Here is a 23,660-nt window from a genome sequence, read left to right on the forward strand (position 1 = left end):
CAATAAAAGCCAAAAAAGTGACGTGGAAATTTTGTCTAATATAGCAAATGAGTAAGTACCTATGTGGCAGGATTGCTAGGAAAAGCAATCGGAACCTATTGCAGCCAGCCAGCAAGATCCTGATTTGCTATACTATAATCAGTTGCAGGCTAAGAAAGACAAAATATATAGTACATTCGGCGCAAGGATACCTCAGACCAGTTCCGGCCAGTCAACCGCGCGTAATTTAAATTTGACCACTTTACGGTCAATTTCAAATTTCGTGAGTTTCATAATTTTTTTGGCGCCATCTAGGAACCGAAATTGGAATCTATTTTTTAATTTCATGTTGTCATAAGTTTAATTACTGAATGCAGCAAAAGAAAATTCGATAATTGAAGCTCCAAATATTTTAAATAGCCCAAGAGGTTACTATAAAAAGCATGATAAAGGTTTATTGTTAACAAGTAAAGAGAAAAATATAATTTTAAACGTCTATAGCTCATTAAGACAACGTTACCCCCAAGAAAGCGTGGTAACTATTTTAAAAGAAACTGCCGAGACGTAGAAATAAACTTACAAAATTAAATAATTAAACATACTATTTTAAATTTAAGAATGATAGGAATGCCTTATCTTTTAAATTTGCTCGCCACCACAATTATGAAATTAAAAAATAAAGATTCCAATTTCGGTCTCTAGATGGCGCCAAAAGACGACAAAAAGAGCAAAATTCGAATTTGACCGTAAAATGGCCAAATTCAAATTTCGCGCCGTGGAATGACCGGAAACGGTCTGAGGCATCTTTGCTCCGATTGTACTATATATTTTGTCTTTCTTAGCCTGCAACTCACTATAGTTAGGCAGCTTACTCTTATTTCAAAATAAATAAAATTTTATTGTTATTAGAAGGACGAAAAGTTGTTTTTTTTTAATTGAGCTGGCACCTTGTTATCCCAGACGCCTGTGAAAACCCATTAAGAATTCAAACATCTAAGGTTTTACCAATACACCACTGGAAACCAAATTCCATCTTTCAAACTAAATACTTTTCTGATGGTGTAAGATATCAAAGAGATAAGACTTAAAAGGGTCTTACTTTGCTCATTCTATAGTGTTGTCGTCTGATAGGATTTTGAAAACTTGTAACGTCACAGCTGTAGTGTTAATAGTGGCCACCATGACAGTTACCATTTTTTATCAATAGGAAAATTACAATGGTGACGTCGCAGGGTTTCAGACGACAACACTATATGTCACAAATGAATATAAGAAAGAGAAGTGGTGCCAAAACATTATCATGGTGTGCACTACCCTTACCAAAAAATAAGTTGGTTTTAAGTTGGTTTTCACATTTAAGTTGGTTTTAAGTAGGTTCAAGTTGCCAGCATATTTTAATAAACTATTTAAAGAGGTAATAAGTTGTTTTTAAGTTGTTTTTAAGTTGGCTGGAAAATACTCATTTTTCAAGTTGGTTTTTAGTGGTCAGATAATTACTTATAATTTTTAAGTAGGTTATAAGTTGGCTTTTAGTGGTCTTTATTAAGAGGTCTTTTTAAGTAAGTTTTAAGTTGGTTTTAAGTGGTCTTTATTAAGAAAGCTTTTAGTTGGTTTTAAGTTGGTGTAAAGTTTTAAGTAGGTTTATAGTTGGCATTTGTTCCAAATACCAACTTAAAAAGTTACAAGACCACTTATTTTTTGGTAAGGGTACTGAGAATGCCAACTGGTTAACTTCTGTATAAAGGATGACCTCAAACATTTATTTAACATAATTTCTTTCTCCAGTCCCTTACCAAAAAATAAGTGGTCTAAGAACTATTTAAGTTGGTTTTAAGTTTGTATTTGAGACAAATACCAACTAAAAACCTACTTAAAAACAACTTAACACCAACTAAAAACTTACTTAAAATGTTACTTAATAAAGACCACTTAAAGCCAACTTAAAAAATAATATGTAATTTTCTGACCACTAAAAACCAACTAAATACCAACTTAAAGAAAAAGGCATTTTCCCACCAACTTAAAACCAACTTATTACCAACTTAACTAGTTTACTGAAATATGCTGACCACTTAAAACCAACTTAAATGTGAATACCAACTAAAAACCAACTTATTTTTTGGTAAGGGGTAGCACAGCCAAAATTTGTATAAGGGGTCAGAATAAATTCTCAAAGTGGAGTATCAGATAAAATAGCAAATTTAATACTATTAAAGCTATGCCCAATTTTTGGGGCTTAACAGAAACCTCCTTTTCTTAGCCACGGTCCTCAATTTTTTGTGTAAAGGAATTATTTTAAAACTAAACTTGCTCCCCAACTTGGCTCCAAATTTTGTTTCTATGTTGGTTCTAGGTGGTGTTCAATTGCCAAAGAAAACAAAAGTTATGAATGAAAGTACCTCATCACCTTCTTCAATATCCTTTACCTTCATGGTGTAATCTTTCTCCATTTCTTGTGCTTTCTTTATTATCCTGGACCAAAAAAGCTTGACGAAATTTCTTTCACTTAGCTTTTTCTATGTATTCAATTTTGTCTTCCTTGAGATGTGGAACAAACTTGCTCTTGATGGTCATAATTGTCGTTTATTTTTGTAAGTTAGTGGCCCAGACATCTATTAATTCTGAGTAACGTTTATTAACATTACAAACTATACCAGGTGGGGTGGCAGAGCGGTTAGCACTTTCGCAAGAGGAGCCGGGTTCAATCCCCGCTTGTGGCACTGGGTAAAAACTCAGAACAACTCCTTCTGCGTTGAGTTTGCAAGTTCTCTCCCCACTGGTTTAAGGGGTTTTCCCCCAAGCTCTTCGGTTTCCCCTTCCATAAAAACTTATTGAGGTTAACGGTAATAGTTAGTGTAGGGAGCTGTTGGCTCGCGTGGCGTGAAGGGCTAGCCACCACCCTCCTACGCATTGTCACCCAGCCTCCTGAAGTAATGGCTTTAAAAGTCGCTTGATGAATTAAGCCATTGGTGGTGCCTTGGGTATTAGCCTTGCTGATTATTATTATTATTACTACCATTTATGAATGCCCTCTTTTAAGGCTTTTATTATATTCGCCATGGCTCTTGCTCACACGAAATACTGCTCTGGTCTCATTTCCTATTGCACGTACACATGAACTAATGCCAATATCCGGCGAGAACTTTCCAAACATGGGATGACAAACTTTACCCCATAGGTCCTAGTTGACCACCGGTTATAAAAGGGAACACGTGTCCCGAAAGGAGGAGTCTTCTCTCTCTTACTGAAGGAAGGCAAGTTTTGAGATGCTCTCGGTTGCCAGCAACGAGTTCACCCCCTCGTGCCTTATGTTTACGCAGTATTTCAAGGACAGTAAAAGTACGGCCTAGTTCGCCATCTCAAACTTTGTTTTGTAACCTTTAAGTTCTATTTCACTAATACCTTATTAATTAAAATGCATTAGATTCATAATATCCGTCTTAATCTTTTATGACTAAGTAATGTCAGCACTTTTACCATTATAATTAAGTAACCCTAAACTAACGAACCAATCTAGCTTAATTAATTAATCCCTCTTATAAAAAGTGCTACATAACGTAACCTTGTTGATAAACAATTAGGCAGAATAAAAATGCACATTAAACTTCCTAATCATATTTCTGTTTCACTGTTAGTTTAAAAACTCAGTTTGGCGTTTGGGCTAGCTTACAGACAAACTGGTAAGTTTTAGTAAAACCTAAGCTTCTAGAACAGACTTCCAGGCAGAAAATCTGCTTTTCAGTTGGCATTTGTCTTAAGAAGTACTATTGAGGCAATGCTCTTGAAATGTTGGAATCCAAAAAAAACTTAATGAATATAGGTTTAATTTTAAAACCTGAAATCTTCCTGTTTACTAATTCCACTGCTAAATGCATTTTAAACTAACCTATTTTGTAAACCTAAATGTAAATCAATGCATAATCCTTTTCTCTGCCAAAGTAATATTACTGTCTCTCTTAACCTCAGGAGTAGTTGGAGACAGATAAGTTCTCTACTATAATCAACACACATTATAGGTCAATAAATGCAATTTTAGTATGTGCTAATGTTTGAAACACACCAGTGATTTACAAGGGTGCACTGCACAAATGCTGATAAGACTTCATAGAAAAAGTCCTGAACTGGCACTGGGAAGTGGGATTTTTACTGCTTTATTATTTCAGGGCGTAGGCAAAATACTGTAAAGGGGTACTGAAATTAAGTGAAATTTCACCTAAAGAAGTAGTAGTTAGGCACTATAAAAGATTCTTCATATTTTGCATTTATTATAAAAGTAAATCTTTATCAATCTTAAAGACTTAATATAAATAGAAAACAGTGAAAGGTTATGATTTTGTATACTTAAAATTTGACACCAAAGTAGCCTCCTATAGTTTGTGTGTGTACTAGAAACCAGATGTGAAAAATTAGAGCTTCAGCGTACTATCTTCATAGTACGTTAGTGGAAGCTTACACTTAATTTTAATCCGAATACCATTCTTGCCCTGGTTTGAGCTCAGATTGGTAATTTTTTTATCAAGTTTTATAAAACATATTTTTTGGTTATTATAAAATGTTTAACTATTTTGTTACATACAAAAAAAGTTTTAAAAGTGATAAATTAAATTTTTTTTTATAAAACAAGGTGGTTCCAACATGTAAGTTTTGGTATTTTCTCATTTCACTCCCTTACGAGACTGTGGAACATTAGACCTCTTTATGAAGTCTTATCAAATTTTGATACTACACATACTATTTCAGATGAAAACTACAGTAAATATAAGCATAAAAGAAAAACAAATGTTTGCATAATAATTTAATGAATACAAATCAAAAGTTCGAATTATTTCTCATGTTACCACCTCTATTTCCTCTAAAATTTCCTCTGAAGGGACGATTTCCTTGACCACCCCTTTGGTTACCCATACCACGACCACCTCTCATAAAGCCTCTTTGGGGGCCTCCTCTTAAGCCACCACCTCGATTTTGGAAACCTTGTTGCTGATTCCAATGCGGACCACCTTGGGACATATTTCCCATTTGACCACCGATGTCACCAGGTCCATCATCCCACTGTCTTTTCCTCATATTATCTGAATGACCGTCATAATCATTTCCAGAACCATGCATGTTATCAGGACCAGCCATACGGGACATATCTTGACCACCCATTCTAGACATATCCTGACCCATGTGATTAATACCAGGCCCCCCCATACGATTAAAATCAGAACTACCCATTCGCGAGTTATCAGGGCCTCCCATCCTCGAATTGTCGGGTCCACCCATTCTCGAATTATCAGCTCCACCTATTCGGGAATTGTCTGGCCCGCCCATTCGGGAATTATCAAACAGCCCCATTCGTGAATTATCAGGGCCACCCATACGAGCACCCATAAATCTCGAATCATTATCTTGGAATGAGTTCGCGCCAAATTGATTGTTCTGAGATTGATGAAAATTTTGTGCATTTTGAGAATGTAATGTGTTTGAAAGTCCACCTCTACCTTGCATGTTCATATTTCGATTAAAATTTGATTGGTTACTTAACCTATCTTCTAAATCATCTCTACCACCAAATCTTTGGTCATTTTGTAACATGTTTTGGTGAGGCTGTTGATGAAAAGCTTGATTTTGATGAGGAACAAAGTTAAAAGGAGGAATGTTAGAAGCAGATGTCGTTTGCGTCATATCTTTAGAGCTGTTTCTAAAGTCCGTTTCTTTCCCGCTTAAACTTCTATCATCAAAATCAGGGAACTTTTTCCAATCACGATCGTCAGTTGGTTTTGCAACCATCTGTCCACTGTTACTCCTATTTTCACTGAGAGAAGCATTATTGGTTGACATATTTCCACTACTGCGTTCAATCAGTGAAGCATTTTCCGAATCTCCAGGCATTTGACCTAAATTAGATTAAAATAGGGTTATGTCAAGAAAATGCATTTGATCAGAAGTCTAGTGTAATATTAACATATTAAATTGAGACCAAATTTCATTATCTCCATGTCCTTCCTGGCAGAAGTTATAATAACACATTAGGAATGGGGTATGAAAGCTTAGTCAAATCAATTAACAATAAAGTTCTACTGTGAAACTAAATAACTGTGGTAATGCTTTTTTACACACTAATTAAGAGGTCGTAGGTTCAAATTCCAAATCACACCAGGCTTAAAATTTATCATTTTAAATCAGACATAGCAGCAGGGGGGGGGGGCAATTTTCATATGAGCTATTCCTAGAAATAGGTAGAGGAGAGAGAGAAACTGAAATCTGGTGTATATTGAAATGGTGGAAAACTGGTACCCCTCAAGTGGGAAAAGGTCTATCTACGCCACTGTTTTATACTTAGTAAAAATTCTTGCATTGCTTTTATAACAACTGTGTTCGTTGCAAACCCTACCTTAAGAGCTGCTATTCTATAAAGTATGGAGAAACTCTGATGTTTGTTATTTTAAACATGGCATTGAATCTTTCTAAAGGGGTTCTGAAGTTAGTTTTTGATTCAATGGTTTTTCAATTTAATTTGAACATAACTAATTTATTTCTATCATAAAAGTTAACTAAGGTAATAGACAATTTCTGTAAATTTGTTTCTGCTAAGTAACAACTTTTTTAATGGTTTTACATAACTCAATTTTTTGTAGCGTATAGGGCATCATCTTCACCAACAGGAATTGCCGACCAAACTTTTTTGGGATTTACAACTAAGAAAGAAATCTGGAGAAACATACTTGGCCTAGATCCTAATAGTGGAGGCCTTTGAAGCATTTGACCTCCTCTAGGGCCAAAAACTTCGTTGTTCGACTGTAGATCGAGTTGTGGCCTTCCTTGCATAAACATATTAGGGACTGGACCAAATTGACCACCACCTTGCATCTGTACATTTTGTTGAAGCATTGGATTCATTGGGAAATTTGTATTTAGTTGATTGTTTGCTTGAAAATCTCCCATGGAATGAGTTTGTAGAACCCCGCCTCTGTTTACCATGTCACCTGCAAAAACCCTTTTTCAGAAAAAATCCTTCAAAATGTTAAAAGTTATAGGCAAATGGTGCAATTTATATTATTTTTTCAATTTAAAAGATAGACGCTCTCACTTTGTAGTTAAGAGCTGAGAATTCTAGGCTAAGCTAACAATATCAAAAATAATATTAATAAGCTAGGCCCATGCAAGTCATCTAGAAAATTTTAATGCCTTTAATTCAGGTGGAACCATTGTTGCGTTACAATGTGTAGGAGGGTGGTGGAAAGCCTTTCATTCCACACAAGTGAACAGCTCCCTACATTTTCTATTACTGTTAACCTCTTAAAGTTATTATGGAAAGGATAAATCGAAGCACTTGAGGAAAACCCTTTTACTCAACGCAGGAGTGGTTCTGAATTCTCAACTAGTGCCACAAGCCGGCATCAAACCAGGTTCTTCTTGCTGTGAAGCAAAAATTTTACCCACTCCACCACCCACCTTAAAATCTCACTTAAAAGAAAAACCCCTTCAACCCCCCTGATTAAAAATAAATCAATTTTAGTAAAAGATTTTTAACTTATATATCACCTACATTTTTTTAAATTTATATTACATGGAAAAAATTAATGGATGTTGAAATGATTAATCATTTTACTTTCTATCGACTTTAAACGAAAAATTAGTTAGAAAATTTGTCATGAGTGAGTACTCAACTTGCCTTAAAATAAAATCAAGAGGCAGTGCCTTAACTATGATTTCAGTTTGGAGGATACACAAAAATGTTAAAAAAATTGTTTCATCACAATGTTATGTGATTTATAGAATAAAAACATACCCATCATCATTTGATTATCTGGATTCGATTGCATGTTGGGTAGCATTGGTCCTTGTATGTTAGAAATCATAGGCACTGACATACTAGGAGCCATTGGTACATTTGGTGGTACCATAGTTCCCATTTGCGTTGCAACTGGTGGTACTTGCACAGGTCCACCAGGAAGAAGGGCACCCATGGAAGGTGCTTGAAGCATCGGCTGGTTTCCTCCTTGATTTTGCGATTGATTTGCATCATTTGCAGAGTTTGGTGGTGGCGCAAGTAGTAGGGGCTGCTTATTTTCCATCCACTGTTGTTGAAACTGACGTGGAATTGGTTTGGAAAATGGAACTTTTCGGCTCTGATGTGTTGTTGTGGTGTTTACATTCACATTTGCAGTTCCATTTTTAATTGCTTCCTCTGATCCAAAATCTAAACCTGGTATTGCTGGAGCAAAGTCTATGTCATCTGAAAGAAAACAATTAAATCTTAAATTGTATATGCCTAGTGTAAAGTCTTCAAATAGTAGTATTAATTTTACGTTTTAAGAAAACTCCTCCCGTCTTAAGCACGTCTTAATATTTTATTGTTTCAAACACGTGAACATGAATTTTGAAGTTTAAAATTCAAATAGTATTCGGTTAATAAGCTTATAAAGGTTATTACATCTCCCCCCTTTAAGAATTTTCTTTTTAAATTATGAAAACATTATAAACTAGTATGGAGTATATTTTTTTGGTGGTTGTACTTTGCGTGTGGATTGCCGCTGCATTTGTGTAGAATTGGCAACCATTTTTGATGAAGTTGAGTTGTTACGGGTTCTTCGTACAGGTTGAGATCGTTTTGGTGATCTTCCACGACGATTTGCTGTTATAGGTTGTTATTTGTTTTTGGGGTAGTGATATCGTTGGTGAGGGTGTGATGTGGTCACATTCTCTGGTCTTGGTTGGTTAACTTTATTTTGTTCCGTATGGTTGGTGCTGGATTGTGGCGTTGCGAGATTAGTAGTTGTTTGAGGGATCAGTGTAGGTTTCTGTACAAAATCTCGGTCGTACATGTTTTGGTAAATGTCTTTGTAGCCGAAAGAATAACGCGATAAATATGCTTTAACTGGTTTTAGCATCGAGCTGTTTCGGTTTAATTGGTTCCCTTGAGCACTTTGAATAGTTATGTTTGAACCATTGGCCTTTGTAACAGTCCAAGGGTTGATGTCATAGTATGATTGAAACTTTGTTTTTCCGATAATTTTAGGGAGAATAGTGCCTCCAGGTTTGAGAGTGTGGTGGTGTGAATGGTGTATATTGTAAGCGTGTTCTTTCATCGTTGCTTTCTGTTGAGTGCCTCTTTCTCTCGTTGTCGAATCGAATGGGGAAATGGGAATGATTGCCGGCAACCGAGTGTTTATTGGTCGATTGAAAAATAAGGTCGCTGGTGAATGACCAGTAGTGGGATGAGTTGTTGCGCGGTAGTTTTGTAGATTATTTGATAGAACTGTAGTCGACGATTGTTGGTCAACGATCGCAGTCCGAATTACTTTACCAAGAATGGGCATCTGGCGCTCTATGAGCCCATTGTCTTGTGGCCATCGGGGAGTGATCTTTTGATGTTCGAAACCAAATTCTTTGGCGAACTGTGAAAAGTCTCTGCTGTTGAAAGCAGGAACGTGGTCACTTTTGATTGTTAGAGGAACTCCAAACATGGAAAAAATGTGTTTCAAAGTTTGAATTGTTGGGGTGGCTGCAGTGGATTTTTGATTGTATGTTATTGGGTAGCGGCTATATGAGTCTGCGATTACAAGTACGTGTACTCCTGTAGGTGTGGGTCCGAAGAAGTCTATTGAAACCGAATGCCATGGATGTTTTGGTAGAGGGGACATGGAGAGTGGTTGATACTGTTTGTTGGGAGTGTTCGCTGAACACGGGATGCAAGTATCGATTACTGACTTGACTCTTTCGTTAAGGTGAGGAAACCACACCTTGTCTCTCAGCGTTTGTTTTGTACGGACTATACCGGGATGTCCTTCATGCGCTATGGCAATGGCACGATCCACGAGAGATTCTGGTAGGATAATTTGGTTTTCTCGGAAAATTATGTGGTCTTCTTCAGAAATTGAATTTCTTTGGAGTTTGTAGACGTTCCATTGTCGTAAGTCAGATTCGTCGGGTGTGTATGTATCCCACAGGGTGTTGTTAGTTAGAGCTTCAGAAATGACACGAAATAATTGATCTCTGGTTGTTTCCGTTTGGACTTCGAATAGGGTTTTAGCACCGAGCGATGAGATAGAATCGACAGTTTTCAATTGGATGACGAGACATGTAATCCATGGGATTAGTTTTTCCCGGGTGATATATTACAGAGAACGTGTATTGTTGGAGGCGTAAAATCCACCTTTAAAGCTTAATGCGGGAGAACGAGGATTGTTGAAGATAGGGACGAGTGGTTTGTGCTCAGTTATGACCTTGAAATTTGATCCAGCAAGGTAAATATGAAATTTTTCGCACCCAAAGGTAATACCTAGTGCTTCTCTCTCAATTTGAGAGTAGCGCTGGTCTGTTGGGGTGAGAGCTCGACTGGCGAATTCAATTACGGTGTCATTACCATTTTTATCAGTTTGAATAATCATGGCGGCTAATCCAACCGGAGAAGCGTCTACAATTACGTAGAGGTTCCGTGATCGTCCCGTAATTGGGAATGAAACGGGCGCAGTAGTTTGTTAAACCCAGGAAGTTTCGGAGCTCTTGAATGTTTTTCGGTGGTGGTAGCATGGCGATAGCTTCGACTTTCTTGGGATCGGGTCTTATACCATCTTTTGAGAAAACTAATCCAAAAAATGTAATCTCGGACTTAGCAAATTCACATTTAGTTTCGTTGAGTGTCAAGCCAGAATCTGAAATTCTTTGTAAGATGACCTATAGATTGCGATCGTGATCTTGGTTGTCTTTTCCGCCTATTAAGAGGTGTTGACAGTGTTTTGTACGTTTGAAAGGACGTTTTCAATAGCTTTTTGAAATACTTCCGATGCGGAATTAACTCCGAAGATTAATCGTTTGTAGCGGTAAAGCCCTAGATGGGTGCTGAAGGTGGTGATATCCCTCGATTCGTCATCGATTTCGAGTTGGTGGTATTCCCGATTTAGGTCGAGTTTAGTAAATACAGTCATACCGCTCATGGCGTTAATAATATCAGGGGTTGTTGGACCAGGGTGGCATACCCGTTTGATGGCTTTGTTGGGTTCACGCATGTCAACGCAAATGCGTACTTGATCATTTGGTTTAGGGATAATGACGGGAGGGGAAAGCCACAAAGTTGGTCCGAGTGCGGGCTCAATAATATCGATTTCAATTAGGTGATTCAACTCCATTTTCACTTTTTCACGAAGATGAAAAGGAATACGATGGTGTTTGATTGCTACAGGAGGCATCGAATGATCAGTGTAAAGGTGAATTTGAACATCTTTCAATTTTCCGATGCCGTTGAAGATGGCTGGAAAATTCTTTAAAATAAGCTGGTAGTTGCTCGTGTCATTTGTGGGTTTTGTAGTTGAGAATACTGTGGCGATGCCTTTCAATAGTCCAAGATGGTGAAGAGTAGGGGCACCGACAATGTTAAAAGCGATCAATACGTGAAATGTTGCGGTGATGTTGATATCGTTGTGAGATAGCTGACATTGAAATTTTCCAAGAAACGATAAAGGAGTTGTCGAAGCAAACGGATACACCTGTATGGTCGATGGTTGTAATTCAGGCTGAGGTTGTAGTGTAGAATATGTAGTGTAATCCAGTATATTGACGCACGCTCCGGAGTCGAGGAGAGCGGTAAATGGTACCCCATTGATGGAAAAGGGCTTTGTTAGTTGCAAGTAGGGTGATTTCGTAAACTTGTCTAATAATACACCGATGAATGAAGGTTCGTCAACGGGCAGCTCTTCAACAATGTAAGGGTCATTGGAGTCGTAATTGTATTGGTCGATGTTTGCCATGGGGACGAGTGTCGCCACACGAGGACGCACTTTGCTGTTTTAGCTGAGGTTTGTCGTCGTGGCAACGAATTACAAACTTGTCGAAAATGTCCTAGTTTTCCACAATAAGTACACACAGCTTCCCTCGCTGGACATTGAGCACGACCCATTGAATGAGGAAACGGGCCACCGCAGTTAAAACAGGAAAGTGGTTGATTCGGCACGTGTATTCGTGAGTTAGTTGGATAGCGTTGATACATTTGTGGGTTTGCATACCTAGGGGCATTGGATTGAAAGTATGATTTTGTGTCCGTTGAAAGGATGGGAATCGTGGATTGATTTGGTAGGTTTGGCCGGTGTATGTTTGCTGAACAGGTGGAGGGTTAGTGGCTGGTAATATCGCGTGTGCAGTAGAGGTTGCTGTTGCCGAATTCGAGTGGTTAGTGACAGCATTGAGATCCATGACAGAAGATTGTTTCATTTTCATATCAATTAAACTTACCTGCTTCTCTGATTCTTCATAGGACTTGGCCAATGTTAAAAATTCGTCTAGCGTAATTGCGAAGACCTTTACGGCGTAGTGCTTTAGAAAGACACGTGTGTATTAAATGTCGTAATATCTCTTGGTCTGGCTTTACAAAATCGCAGGTTAAAGAGAGTTCTCGTAGGCGAGTTTGATATTCATCGATGGTTTCGGCTTCATATTGAGTTGCATCGTGAAAGTTTATTACCTCGAAATTTGGATTTCAACGCGGAAGGAGTTGATTGTTGAGAGTTTGTAGAAGCGTGTGATATTCGTCGGGCGCAGCGACTCCCTGGGCAGCAGGCTGAGGAGCGGAAAGGGGCAATGTGGCGTGTAAATCCTGAATTTCATCACTGCCATAGTGCAAGAGTAAAGATCGTTTACGAGGAGGATCAGTAACGTTGAGAGCATCTAGCAAGATTTCAAATTTGCGAATCCACTTTTCCCACCAGGGTCCGATGTTTTCGCGAGATTCCGAAATCAGAAATGGAGGAAAAGTCGGTAATGAAGTCATCATACCTTATTGAATGATTGTAGAAATATGAATTTTCAGCGAGCTTTAGAGTAATAAAAATAAAATACTTTGAATTTGAATTTAATACTGGACTATTAATAAGTAATCCCATCTCCGTTGCCATTGTTAAGTCTTCAAATAGTAGTAGGTTGGAAAGAAAATAAAATGAATAACAGAAAACTTTTATTGTGTCTGGTCTCGATAACGGTTCTAAAATTAATTTTCCGTTTTAAGAAAACTCCTCTCGCCTTAAGGGCGTGTTAATATTTTATTGTTTCAAACACGTCAATGTGAATTTCGAAGTTTAAAATTCAAATAGTAATCGGTTAATAAGCTTATAAAGGATATTACACCTAGTACTTAAAATCATTAAATTAGTACGTGTACATACCTCCATTTTCACCACCATCTCCAAACACATCTAATCCCATTCCAGGAATTGTACCACCAGTAGTAGGCTCATCTAAAATAAACCACATTACACCTATATGTAGTAACATCTTTTTTTTTCTGATATATCTGGGAACAGCCAAAGATTTTAGAAGACTTATCTTTGTTTCGCAAATTTACGAAATAAAGTAAACTTAAATACTTTTGGAAGTCCAGAGATGAACAATTTTTTAAATAGATTAATGAAATATAATAATTATATATTTTTTCAATAAAAATATATTGTCCAATATTCTCTAGTAATTGGGTGACTACTGAAATATTTCGCATTTAGAAGAGCCAAATTACATTTTGATGTAAGATATTAAGTATTACCATATTCCGCTGTTTCATCCTGTCCCCTAGGAAGAGTGTTAAGATTGTATTTGTCACGCATTCGATCACCTGGTCTATTTCTCGTCCAGAATTTACTGTAATGAAAAACCATAATTCTAAATGAAAAAAGATTTAAGGAAGTATCAATTTTACAGAAGCAAGCCGTATTACCATAAGTTTATAGTATTCTATCTCCTTAAAAGTTAGAATCTGCCATAGATCTAACTTTAAAAACAATTTTTCCCATAAAAAATCAGAATCGGTATACGTGACTCCCTACGGCGACTTTTGGCCCTATCTCTTTAGTTTCTTCAACTTCGGTCGATAAAGGAAACAGCTATCTCTATGCATACGAGACGAACAAAAGCGCGAAGTTAGCACATAGAGGCTTGTTTTAATTTTAAACGAAACATTTTAGAAGAATATTTTATTCATTTCAATATGAACAGGTTTTGTTGTAAAATATTCGTAGTTTAAAGCTTCTCTTCACAACAGGTTGTATTAGGCTTAACAAGCTTTTACATCTTGCGAGAAATGGCTGTTAACGCACAGCCTATGTAGGATTCTTACTTATAGGGAGCTAGTATATTATTAACTTATGGTAATACCTAGGTCTGACTGAAGTTTAAATTGAAACAATAGACAGATTCAGACCTGTACTCTCTCATTGATCTTAGAACCAGGTGTCAAAAATTGTTCTCATTTACACATTTCAGTGAGTCTTAAACTGTCTATGACCACCATCAATCGGGGTCTTGTTTTAAATTGTTCTTTTTCTTGACAATAATTGAGAAACTTACCAACAATTTTTTCAAAAAATAAGTAAGGTTTAAGTAATTGAAGTGGTATTAACGTTTTCATTAAAAAGACTGTCTAATCAACACATGAGCTTCAATATCAATGTTAGTTATTAAAATTCAATTTTAGTGGAAAATAGCTTTGAAGCAAACCATAGATACACTTTTGCTACCACTGATCAGCAGAGGAAAAAAATCTTTTTAAGTGTTCAAATATAATTTGGTTTCAAATAATTTTACTTAAGGTTCTAATTACTAATTAACCTAAGCTTAACTAATTCTTATGAAATTTTGCAATGTTAATCGGCCAGCTTACCCCTAGTAAAAATTAACAATAAAATTTAATTAATTTAAAATTCACTTACCTGGTATGATCATTTGAACCTGTGCATAAAATGTGACCAAGTGGATGCCATCCAAGAGACCAAACGCAAGACTCATGAGCTTGGTCCATGCTGCCAACTTCCTTATCAGCCCTATATGGAAGATGTAAAAGACAGTGTAAGTATATAAACTAAAAAAAAATTTAATTTTCAAAATCTGCCTGAATTATTATACTTCATTTTATACCATTGATAACAAGTACTATACTAGGGGCCTTGGGAAACACCTGATTAAATGTTTTCAAAGCCTCTAATCTAATCAACATTATTTGATGGCTATTCGATTCTAGGGCTCAAAATAATAAAATCAGGCTGGTTCTAATGATTATAATAAATAAAACACAGGCTGATACCCAGGGCAAGGTATTTCAATCCTAATTGGAAAGGCCATTAAGATTAAAAAAAAATTGAGGTATATGTGCTAACACTATTTTTTAGGAATCGAATCGGATATCAAATATTTGTTTTCTATATGCCAAATACCAAATCAAATATTTAAAATGTCAAATACTTTTTTATGAAAATGCAGGGTCAGTTAACTGATAAAATACCAAATAATATTACAAATACCTGGCATATTTGGCTTTACAGTTTTAATTTAGTTTTAGTGTGCAGATTTAGGTAATTAAAAAATATACTGAGGTTCAATAATTTAGCCAATCAGAGATCTGATACGCTGAGTGATCAGTATCACACCATACGTCACTATATATCTATCACATTTGATGGCTTGAAACTCAACAATCAGTGGATATTTTTTGGGGAAAACAAATATTTTCCAATAATCTAACTTCAATTTAATTTGAGAAACCAAATATTCAATTGGGTATATCCAAATAACTATTATACCCCGAAAAATAGAGTTTCATACTATTCAACGCCCAGTAAGATTTAAGAATTTGAGAAATGTAGCAAAATTCAAAAATTTACCCTACAACCCAAAACATGACAGAGCCATCAGAACCTCCGCTTACGAACATGGACTCATGGATAGGATGCCAAGAAATACCTGTAAATGAAAAACAAGTACAGTAATGTGATCAATCTGATCATGCTTTAAAAAACCAAAAACAATGAGATGGATGATAATTTAACATTAGATTGGTTAAATGAATAGAAGAGAGGACCCTCTCTTTCAGTGTGACAGTGAAATGACCTTAGAGATGAGAGCTTCACTTAAAAAAAAGCATAGCTGTCTTTATTACCCATAAACTCTCGACAAACTGAATTAGGTTAAAAACAATGTTTTCTTGGCTTTACATCTTAACTATTTATGAATCTTTTTAGCAAATTTTCAAAACATTTATGATAATACGTGATGAATCACATTGCTTTGGGCTATATCAGGCAAGGACAACAAATATTGTGGGAAAATATCATTACATGAACATTTGTATGCTTGAAACTTACTGCAAGCTTCTTTCTTGTGACCCCTAAATGTTTGAACTTCTTGGCTCATATTACGAATGTCAAAGAGTTTCAAGAGATGATCTCTCGATGCAGTAAGCATCCATGTACCATTTTGATTCCACTTGACTTCCATAACTGTACTTTTATGGGCATGCAATGTGGCTAAACTTTGGCCTGATTTGGGGTCCCATAATTTAATTGGTTGCTGACTGTCTTTGCTACCCGAGACAATGAGTGCCTTCTGTGGATGCCATGAAACACATTTTACATCTGCACCATGACCTAAATTATTAAAACAATTAAAGATGAGAAACCTAACAACAAAGTTTTAATCAATCTGAATCACAAATTTATGATTTGTACCTCTTAATATTTTTTCTTCGTGGCATCTTAAGAAATCCCAAATTCTTACTGTGCCATCATCAGAGCAAGTGACAAATTTTGTATCAGTGGGACAGAAACTGTAAATAAATATATTCATTCATACAGCTATGGCAATTATAGAATTTTGCTTTTCAAGGGTGTATAGCATTATAATGGCGGCATCTTTTCTAACTACCAAATAATGTTATAACTACATCAACAGCAAAAGAATCTTAGATATTAAAGTAATGATTAAAGCTATTTATTTATTTTATTTATTTATCATTTCTTGTGGCATGACCTCTAAGTAAAGTAACTACATGTTTCAAAACCACACTAGTCTACAGATTTGTTTCAGACTCTGTAATTTAATAGAGAGGCTGATTTTTGTCATGGTAGTATAATTTGAAGTGGAATAACTTGATTACGGAATACTCATGAGTTTTAAAACACATTTAATGTTTAATAATAAAATTAAAAATTAAACAAAAGAGCCGTGATGTCGTTGCCGCTATAGATGTTTTGTTTTAACATCACGGCTCTTTGGTTTAATTTTTAATTTTATTACTAAATATTAAATGTGTTTTAAAACTTATGAGTATTCCGTAATCAAGTTATTCCACTTCAAATCTGTAATTTAATATTATACACTGAAATTTAAAAAATCCAATAAAAACCAGTATCATGATTATAATTTTGGGTTCTCACAAACAAAAACAATTGATTCAGAATAAAATGCTATTAGTATTTGCTCTTCGAGGAAAACTTTCATATTTAAAGATTTTTAAGAGTTGGTGCTATGTTGTAGGTAGATATATATTTTTTCTGGGACTAACTCTTGTCACAAAATAATTAATTTTATTTCTAAATAAACCTCTTAAAATTAAATTAATTTATTGCACTTAACATTTCCTGATTTTGTTCTTTAAATATTACGAAAATATCAATTTTTGCAGATCAAATCAAATATCAAATGTTTTGTAGCCACAACTATCAAATAGATTAGTTTCGTTGAATATTTTTGAATGAAAAAAACCAGGCCAGTTAACTGATCAAATACCAAATTGTATTTCAAATTAAAAATAATTGGACGTATTTGGTCCGGTTTTTTATCTTGAAAATTCCAATACTAGCAAAGTCCCCATATATTAGCCAATAAAAACATTAGAAATGTCCAATCTCATTATCCTTGGATGGCCTGGAAAATAAGAAAAACCCAGCCATACATTATCCTTGGATGGCCTGTAAAATAAGAAAAACCCGGCCATAATTTAACCAATTTTCAAACACCAAATATAATAATCAGCTAGGCTAATACCCAATAAGGCACCATCTAGCGACTTTTAATGCCAAAAACAGGTGGCTGGTTTAGAATGCTAAGGAGAGTGGTGGCAAGCCATTCATGCCACGCAAGTGAACAGCTCCCTACCTTAACTATTTATGGGAAGGGGAAATTAAACCCCTTTAACCAGCGGGGAGAGAACTGGCAAACTCTACGCAGAAGGAGTGGTTCAGAGTTCATATGAAATCTAAAATAAATTGGCTTACGTAAAATTTATACCCCATTGGAGAGTTTAGTACTTACCTTAAACCCCTTAAAGGTTCCTTGTGGGCTTGGAACATTTTTACGTTATTCATGTTGCTTTGCCAATATTTGACATAACCAGAATGATCGCCTGTTACCATCCAAATATCATTGTGGCTCCAAACCATACATCGAACAGGTGAATCGTGAGCCTGCGAATAAAAATATTAATGTCAATATATTCAAATCAAATCAAAAATTGTTTTATTAAGTATCGTAGCGACTTTAACCAGAGGCTCATTATGCAGCCTTTTAGACCTGAAAAAGCCCTGTCTCAGAAACAAAGCGCAAAATCTGCTTCGCCAAGAAGTTGGAAAAATCTCTCGTTTCCAACCTGTGCATACCAAAAGCGACATAAGACCCAAAAGTGAATCAGTACGGTATATTGTTTAATGAGAGCTTGTCACGAAGTAAAAAGAGGGAGTGGGAGAGGGGGTTGAAAATACGTAATAATAATTTTAAATTTCCTCCACTTCCACGCCGCCGAGTGAGGCGTTTTAGAACGTATGTCTACAGGATAATATATCTAAGAGATAAAATCGCGCCAGACTAACATTTTTTATACTCCCTGAACTTATAATGATACCTCGAGCGTATGGTGTCGCCAAAAACTTTCCTCGCTCCGGGAAGGAGTGTGGGGGATTTAATGGCAATTAGTAAATAATCTAGACATCTTGAAATGAAATATAATTAAGTTTAATGAAGACCAAAATAGAATTTAGTTTTGGTTTGTAGACGAAATTCGTCTGCTATATTGTCTGTTATGTTTAGCAGATGACATTTATAATAACCTAAACTCCCCCTTACTTTGACATAGGTGAAGCCAATATACAAAAATTATTTATGTAAATTCCCGATCCCTAATTTACTCTAGTTGATATGTCAATTTTAACATAGCACAAAATTCTTGAAATTTTCTTTTAGGCAGAATCTTAGTAAAAATGTCAGCAATATTGTTATTCGTATTCACATGTCTAATTTCAAAAATACTGTTGTCGATACACTCTCTAACAAAATGATATTTAATCAGAGCATGCTTTGATCTATTATTTTCTATGTTATTCAAAGAAAATTGTATTGCCGCCTGGTTATCACAGTAAATAATCGGTAATTTAAATTTCTCATCTAATTTCACAAATTCCAATAGTTCTTCAACAACGTTGGTCCGATGTTTCAGCTAATGCAATGTATTCGGATTCCATTGATCATAGTGCAATGTTCTTCTGTTTCACTGATCTCCAGCATATAGGATTGTCACCTAAATTAATCACAAATCCAGTTGTTGATTTGCGATCATCCAAATCTGATCCCCAAGAGGCATCAGAAAACACATTTAGATTAATCCCATTCAGTCCATTATAATGTAGACCATAATCAAAAGTTTGGCACACATTGTAGAACTTGCAGTAAATAATTCCGATGTTTTGGCCCAGGATGCGAAGAATAACTAGCTAAACTTGTCACAACAAACGCTATGTCTGGTCTTGTACGCTGTGACAGGTACAATAAACTTCCAATTAGTTGTCTATACGGATAATCGTTATTCTGCTCTGGTGTGCAATCTCTATTTGATAACGCTTTACCAACAGGTTATGGGGTATCTTTCTTCGTCTCTTTGGTAATTATGTATTGCTCTTGAAGTTTCTTTACGTAGCTTTTCCTTTTTCAGGAAATTCAAATTCAATTTCCCAAGAAATAGCTTAACCTTCCTAAATCGGTCATTTCAAATTTCTTTTGTAATTGGTTTTTCGGTTTTTCTAAAACCTTTTTGGTTAACGCAAAGATTATAATATCGTCAACCTATACAATCAACAATCCTGTTATTCCATATCTATAGATACAATTGCATCCTAAAATTCTTTTATATCCAAGTGTTAGTTCAGAAAACCACTGTTTTCCGCTCTGTTTCAATCCGTAAAGAGCTTTCTTTAATTTCCAAACATATTCCCCTTCTTGGTCCTTTCCTGCTTGGACAAAACCTTTTACATCCATGTGACAATTATGCCATCCGAAACAAGTCACTAATAGCAATATGCAAACTCGAATCAGTGTAAAATTACCTACAGGTGCATAGATCTGGTTAAAGTCTCTTCCAGGAATTTGAGAAAATCCTTGAGCAACTAATCTTGCTTTAAATCTACTGATTTCTCCATTAGCATTCTTTTTCACATCGTAAACCCATTTAGTTCCAATAAGTTTCTTTTTAGTTGGATTTGGAATAACCTCGTAAACTTCTTCATCTTGAATGGTTTTTATCTCAGTTTTCATAGCATCTCGCCATTTCTCAGTATCTAGACTTTCAATAGCTTCTTCATATGTTGAAGGTATTTCTACACATCTGGCTTCAATATTCCCTGTTCCATTCTTCTGGTGTCCTTTAGTAGCTAGTTGGCTAGTTGCATTGAAATTGAAATCACTTGGGTTATACTGTTCACCTCTATCGGTTAAATAGCGCTACATTTCAGGTTCAGATCTTATTTTCTGATTCGTAATGGTGTCATAATGATAAAGGGTAATTCCACGTCAAATCGCCCGATTTTGGAAAAAGTTCCCCACGGCACCATAACCAATTTTGATTAAAATTTACAGGTTATTAACATATATAATTTTAGTGGGAAAACTAAATTTTTAGCTCTTAATTCCTTGTAGTTTTTAAAATATGATTTTTTGAAAGAAGAGCGAAGATGGGCATCATGGTGGGCTATGCTGTAGCAACGAAAGGGTATCGCATATGGTTTCCCGTGGAAAGAAAAGTTGTGGAAACTAAACATGTTTCTTTCAATGAGAGCAAATTAGGTTATTAAGAGAAACAAGAGAAGAGATTTATGAACCAGTAAAAGAAATATGGTCAGAAGAAATTGAAGATGATTTGTTGTCGCAAGAAAGTAATTCAGGAGAATCAGAAACCTCATCACAAGAGGAGAGTAGTAGCGATGATGATGTTAGAGAAGAATTATCACCACCACTAACACCGCCTCAACCTGTTGTTCCACGTTGGAGACTGGAAGGAAAAGCTAGCAAGACAGGCACAGAATTGATGTTTAGGGTAATTCCACGTCAAATCGCCCGATTTTGGAAAACGTTCCCCACGGCACCATAACCAATTTTGATTAAAATTTACAGGTTATTAACATATATAATTTTAGTGGGAAAACTAAATTTTTAGCTCTTAATTCCTTGTAGTTTTTAAAATATGATTTTTTAAAAAAAGCATGTGCAAGGAACGACAATTTTCTTTAATCGAAAAAGCCATATTTAGGTCTAAATAACTCGAGAACAAATAAAGACAGTCCCGTGAAGTTAAACACGGGTAAAACATATGTGATCGAGAGTCCTCGTGTGAAGTTTGAGCCAAAACAAATAAACAGGTAATTAATTATAAAATTTTGAAAATGGAGATTTTCGCTCAATTTTAGTTTCGCGAGGTAAATTCCACGGTATGCGTTTCCAAAACTATTGATTAGACATAAGATATTGGATTATTTATGGGGTAAAACATACCCAATTAACACGAAAATACCAATAAAAAATATCTTAAAAGTGTAGTTTCTGGGTTATAGTTGCGTGAATCGACCCGTTTTTGTGAAAAATTAGAATACATGGTACTGTTTCAAGCGAAATTACGGTATGGCGCCAAATGATACTCATGTGAAACGTAATATAATTTAAAAGCTAATATTCCAAGCTACAATACGGATAAATAAAAAAGTTGAGTATGGAAGAGCGCCAACTTTAAAATTAAGATTGAATTTTACGAAACTTTGACGCTTTCTCTTCGACAATCGTGTAAGTGAGGTTTACTATACCTACCTGTTGAAGACGCCACTCCTTTTCTTGGTGTACCTCTGCTGTGATAGCCGACGAGTAGAATATCTCTCGCTTCTCTTGGGTTAAGGCAACTTATGAACCACAAAGTTACTTATACGCGGGGGCTTATTTCCTGGGCTGAAAAACATCAATGTACGCTAGTTTCCAGCGAAATTTATTACAGCGCCAAATGATAATTAAATTATACATATTATATTTTGAAAGCTTATATATTATATATTATAATCTACAATATGGTAAATTAAAAAAGTGAGTATTAAGACTGATTCCCACTTAGCGCGAAATTTGATTTTCGTGAGACGAATTGAAGGTCGCGAATAAAATTTACTATAGAGCCAAGCTATACGGCGAAAACTAAATTCGTCGCGAAAATATCGAAAAGTCGTTAAGTGGGAATTAGGCTAGAAAAATAATTATCTCTAAAATGAAAATTGATCTTAAGGCATTTAACTGTTCATTTAATTGCTCAAACAAAACAAATACTTATTAATTTTTGACAAAAATGTAATTGTTTTCCAATCTAAAGTGCTGAGTATGTTTTTCCATCGGAAATAATATTCCGCAAAGGTACCCAACATAGGTCTTCTCTCCTGGGCCAATAGAGCTTTAAATGTTGTCTACGAAGAAAGCTAACGGAGACGTCTTTCTCCTCTTCGCGTCGTTCTACAATATTTCCTACGTACCATTCTTCATCGTATGTACACGTAATAAATGTACCTGGCATGCGCTCTTCCCAAACTAAACCTTCCATATTATTTGGTTGGAATAAAATCACTTTCGTCGAGAATTGATCATCTGATACTCTCTTTCAATTAAGTTCGTTTTCATTTTCAGGAATGTAAGCGTGGTGTGATCGAGTTCCAGCGATTGTTTTTATCCCGACATATCTCTCGTTTAGCGAATATTTTTCGACGTGATTTCAACGTCTCTTTTAGCGATGTATCCAAAAATCTATGTTTTTAATATTTTGTATACACCACGTATACATCTCTTCTGGTTTTTGTATTAGGGAAGTCTTGGCAGCCTGCAAACTCGCTTTGGCCACAAGTCTTTTCACAGTGCCATCAAGTCCATCGCGGGGACTTTTGCCATGTGAGTTGGCGAAAAAGTGCCATTCCGCTTTAATCTTAAAATCATTTTCGTGGGAGCATAAATTGGCGAGATTTTTAAAATTTTTGTACCGACTGCCGGCTCCATCACTGAAGTAAATTAGTTTGTCAATGGTGGTGGGAAGTTTTCGCATGATATCAGCAATCATTTTGGTCAAAAATGAATGCACTGTATTGGAGTTGTGTGCGAGACAATCCGAAATTAATTAGCTATAATGTTCAAGCGTCTCTTCTGATAATAAGGGTTTATAATACACGACGAATGGATGTAGGGTTGCCTGTGTATTGGTTCAGTGGTGACCTTGTAAAGCGTCTTGAACAATGAAACTGAAGTTTTGACTCGTGGCGTCATCAACAGGTAGGTATAGTAAACCTCACTTACACAATTGTCGAAAAGAAAGCGCCAAAGTTTCGTAAAATTCAATCTTAATTTTAAAGTTGGCGCTCTTCCATACTCAACTTTTTTATTTATCCGTATTGTAGCTTGGAATATTAGCTTTTAAATTATATTACGTTTCACATGAGTATCATTTGGCGCCATACCGTAATTTCGCTTGAAACAGTACCATGTATTCTAATTTTTCACAAAAACGGGTCGATTCACGCAACTATAACCCAGAAACTACACTTTTAAGATATTTTTTATTGGTATTTTCGTGTTAATTGGGTATGTTTTACCCCATAAATAAT

General features: G+C 35.7%; 1 protein-coding gene across 1 annotated transcript in view; it reads right to left on the minus strand.

Moving 5' to 3' along the window:
- Positions 1–4,759: 4,759 nt before the first annotated feature.
- Positions 4,760–23,660, minus strand: part of Wdr33 (WD repeat domain 33) — a 40,913-nt gene continuing 22,012 nt past the window's right edge. Inside the window, exons 6-15 of the mRNA XM_090159645.1 lie at positions 18,034–18,185; positions 16,449–16,546; positions 16,086–16,367; positions 15,606–15,684; positions 14,658–14,768; positions 13,496–13,590; positions 13,122–13,193; positions 7,757–8,203; positions 6,690–6,950; positions 4,760–5,861 (exon numbers count right to left, since the gene is read on the minus strand). Coding sequence (XP_090015771.1) covers positions 4,789–5,861; positions 6,690–6,950; positions 7,757–8,203; positions 13,122–13,193; positions 13,496–13,590; positions 14,658–14,768; positions 15,606–15,684; positions 16,086–16,367; positions 16,449–16,546; positions 18,034–18,185 — 2,670 coding nt within the window. The 3' untranslated portion in view covers positions 4,760–4,788. The remainder of the gene's footprint in view (positions 5,862–6,689; positions 6,951–7,756; positions 8,204–13,121; positions 13,194–13,495; positions 13,591–14,657; positions 14,769–15,605; positions 15,685–16,085; positions 16,368–16,448; positions 16,547–18,033; positions 18,186–23,660) is intronic.

Source organism: Leiobunum rupestre, chromosome 10 (assembly GCF_980474605.1).
Source record: "Leiobunum rupestre chromosome 10, qqLeiRupe1.1.hap1, whole genome shotgun sequence".
Taxonomy (NCBI): Eukaryota; Metazoa; Arthropoda; class Arachnida; order Opiliones; family Sclerosomatidae; genus Leiobunum; species Leiobunum rupestre.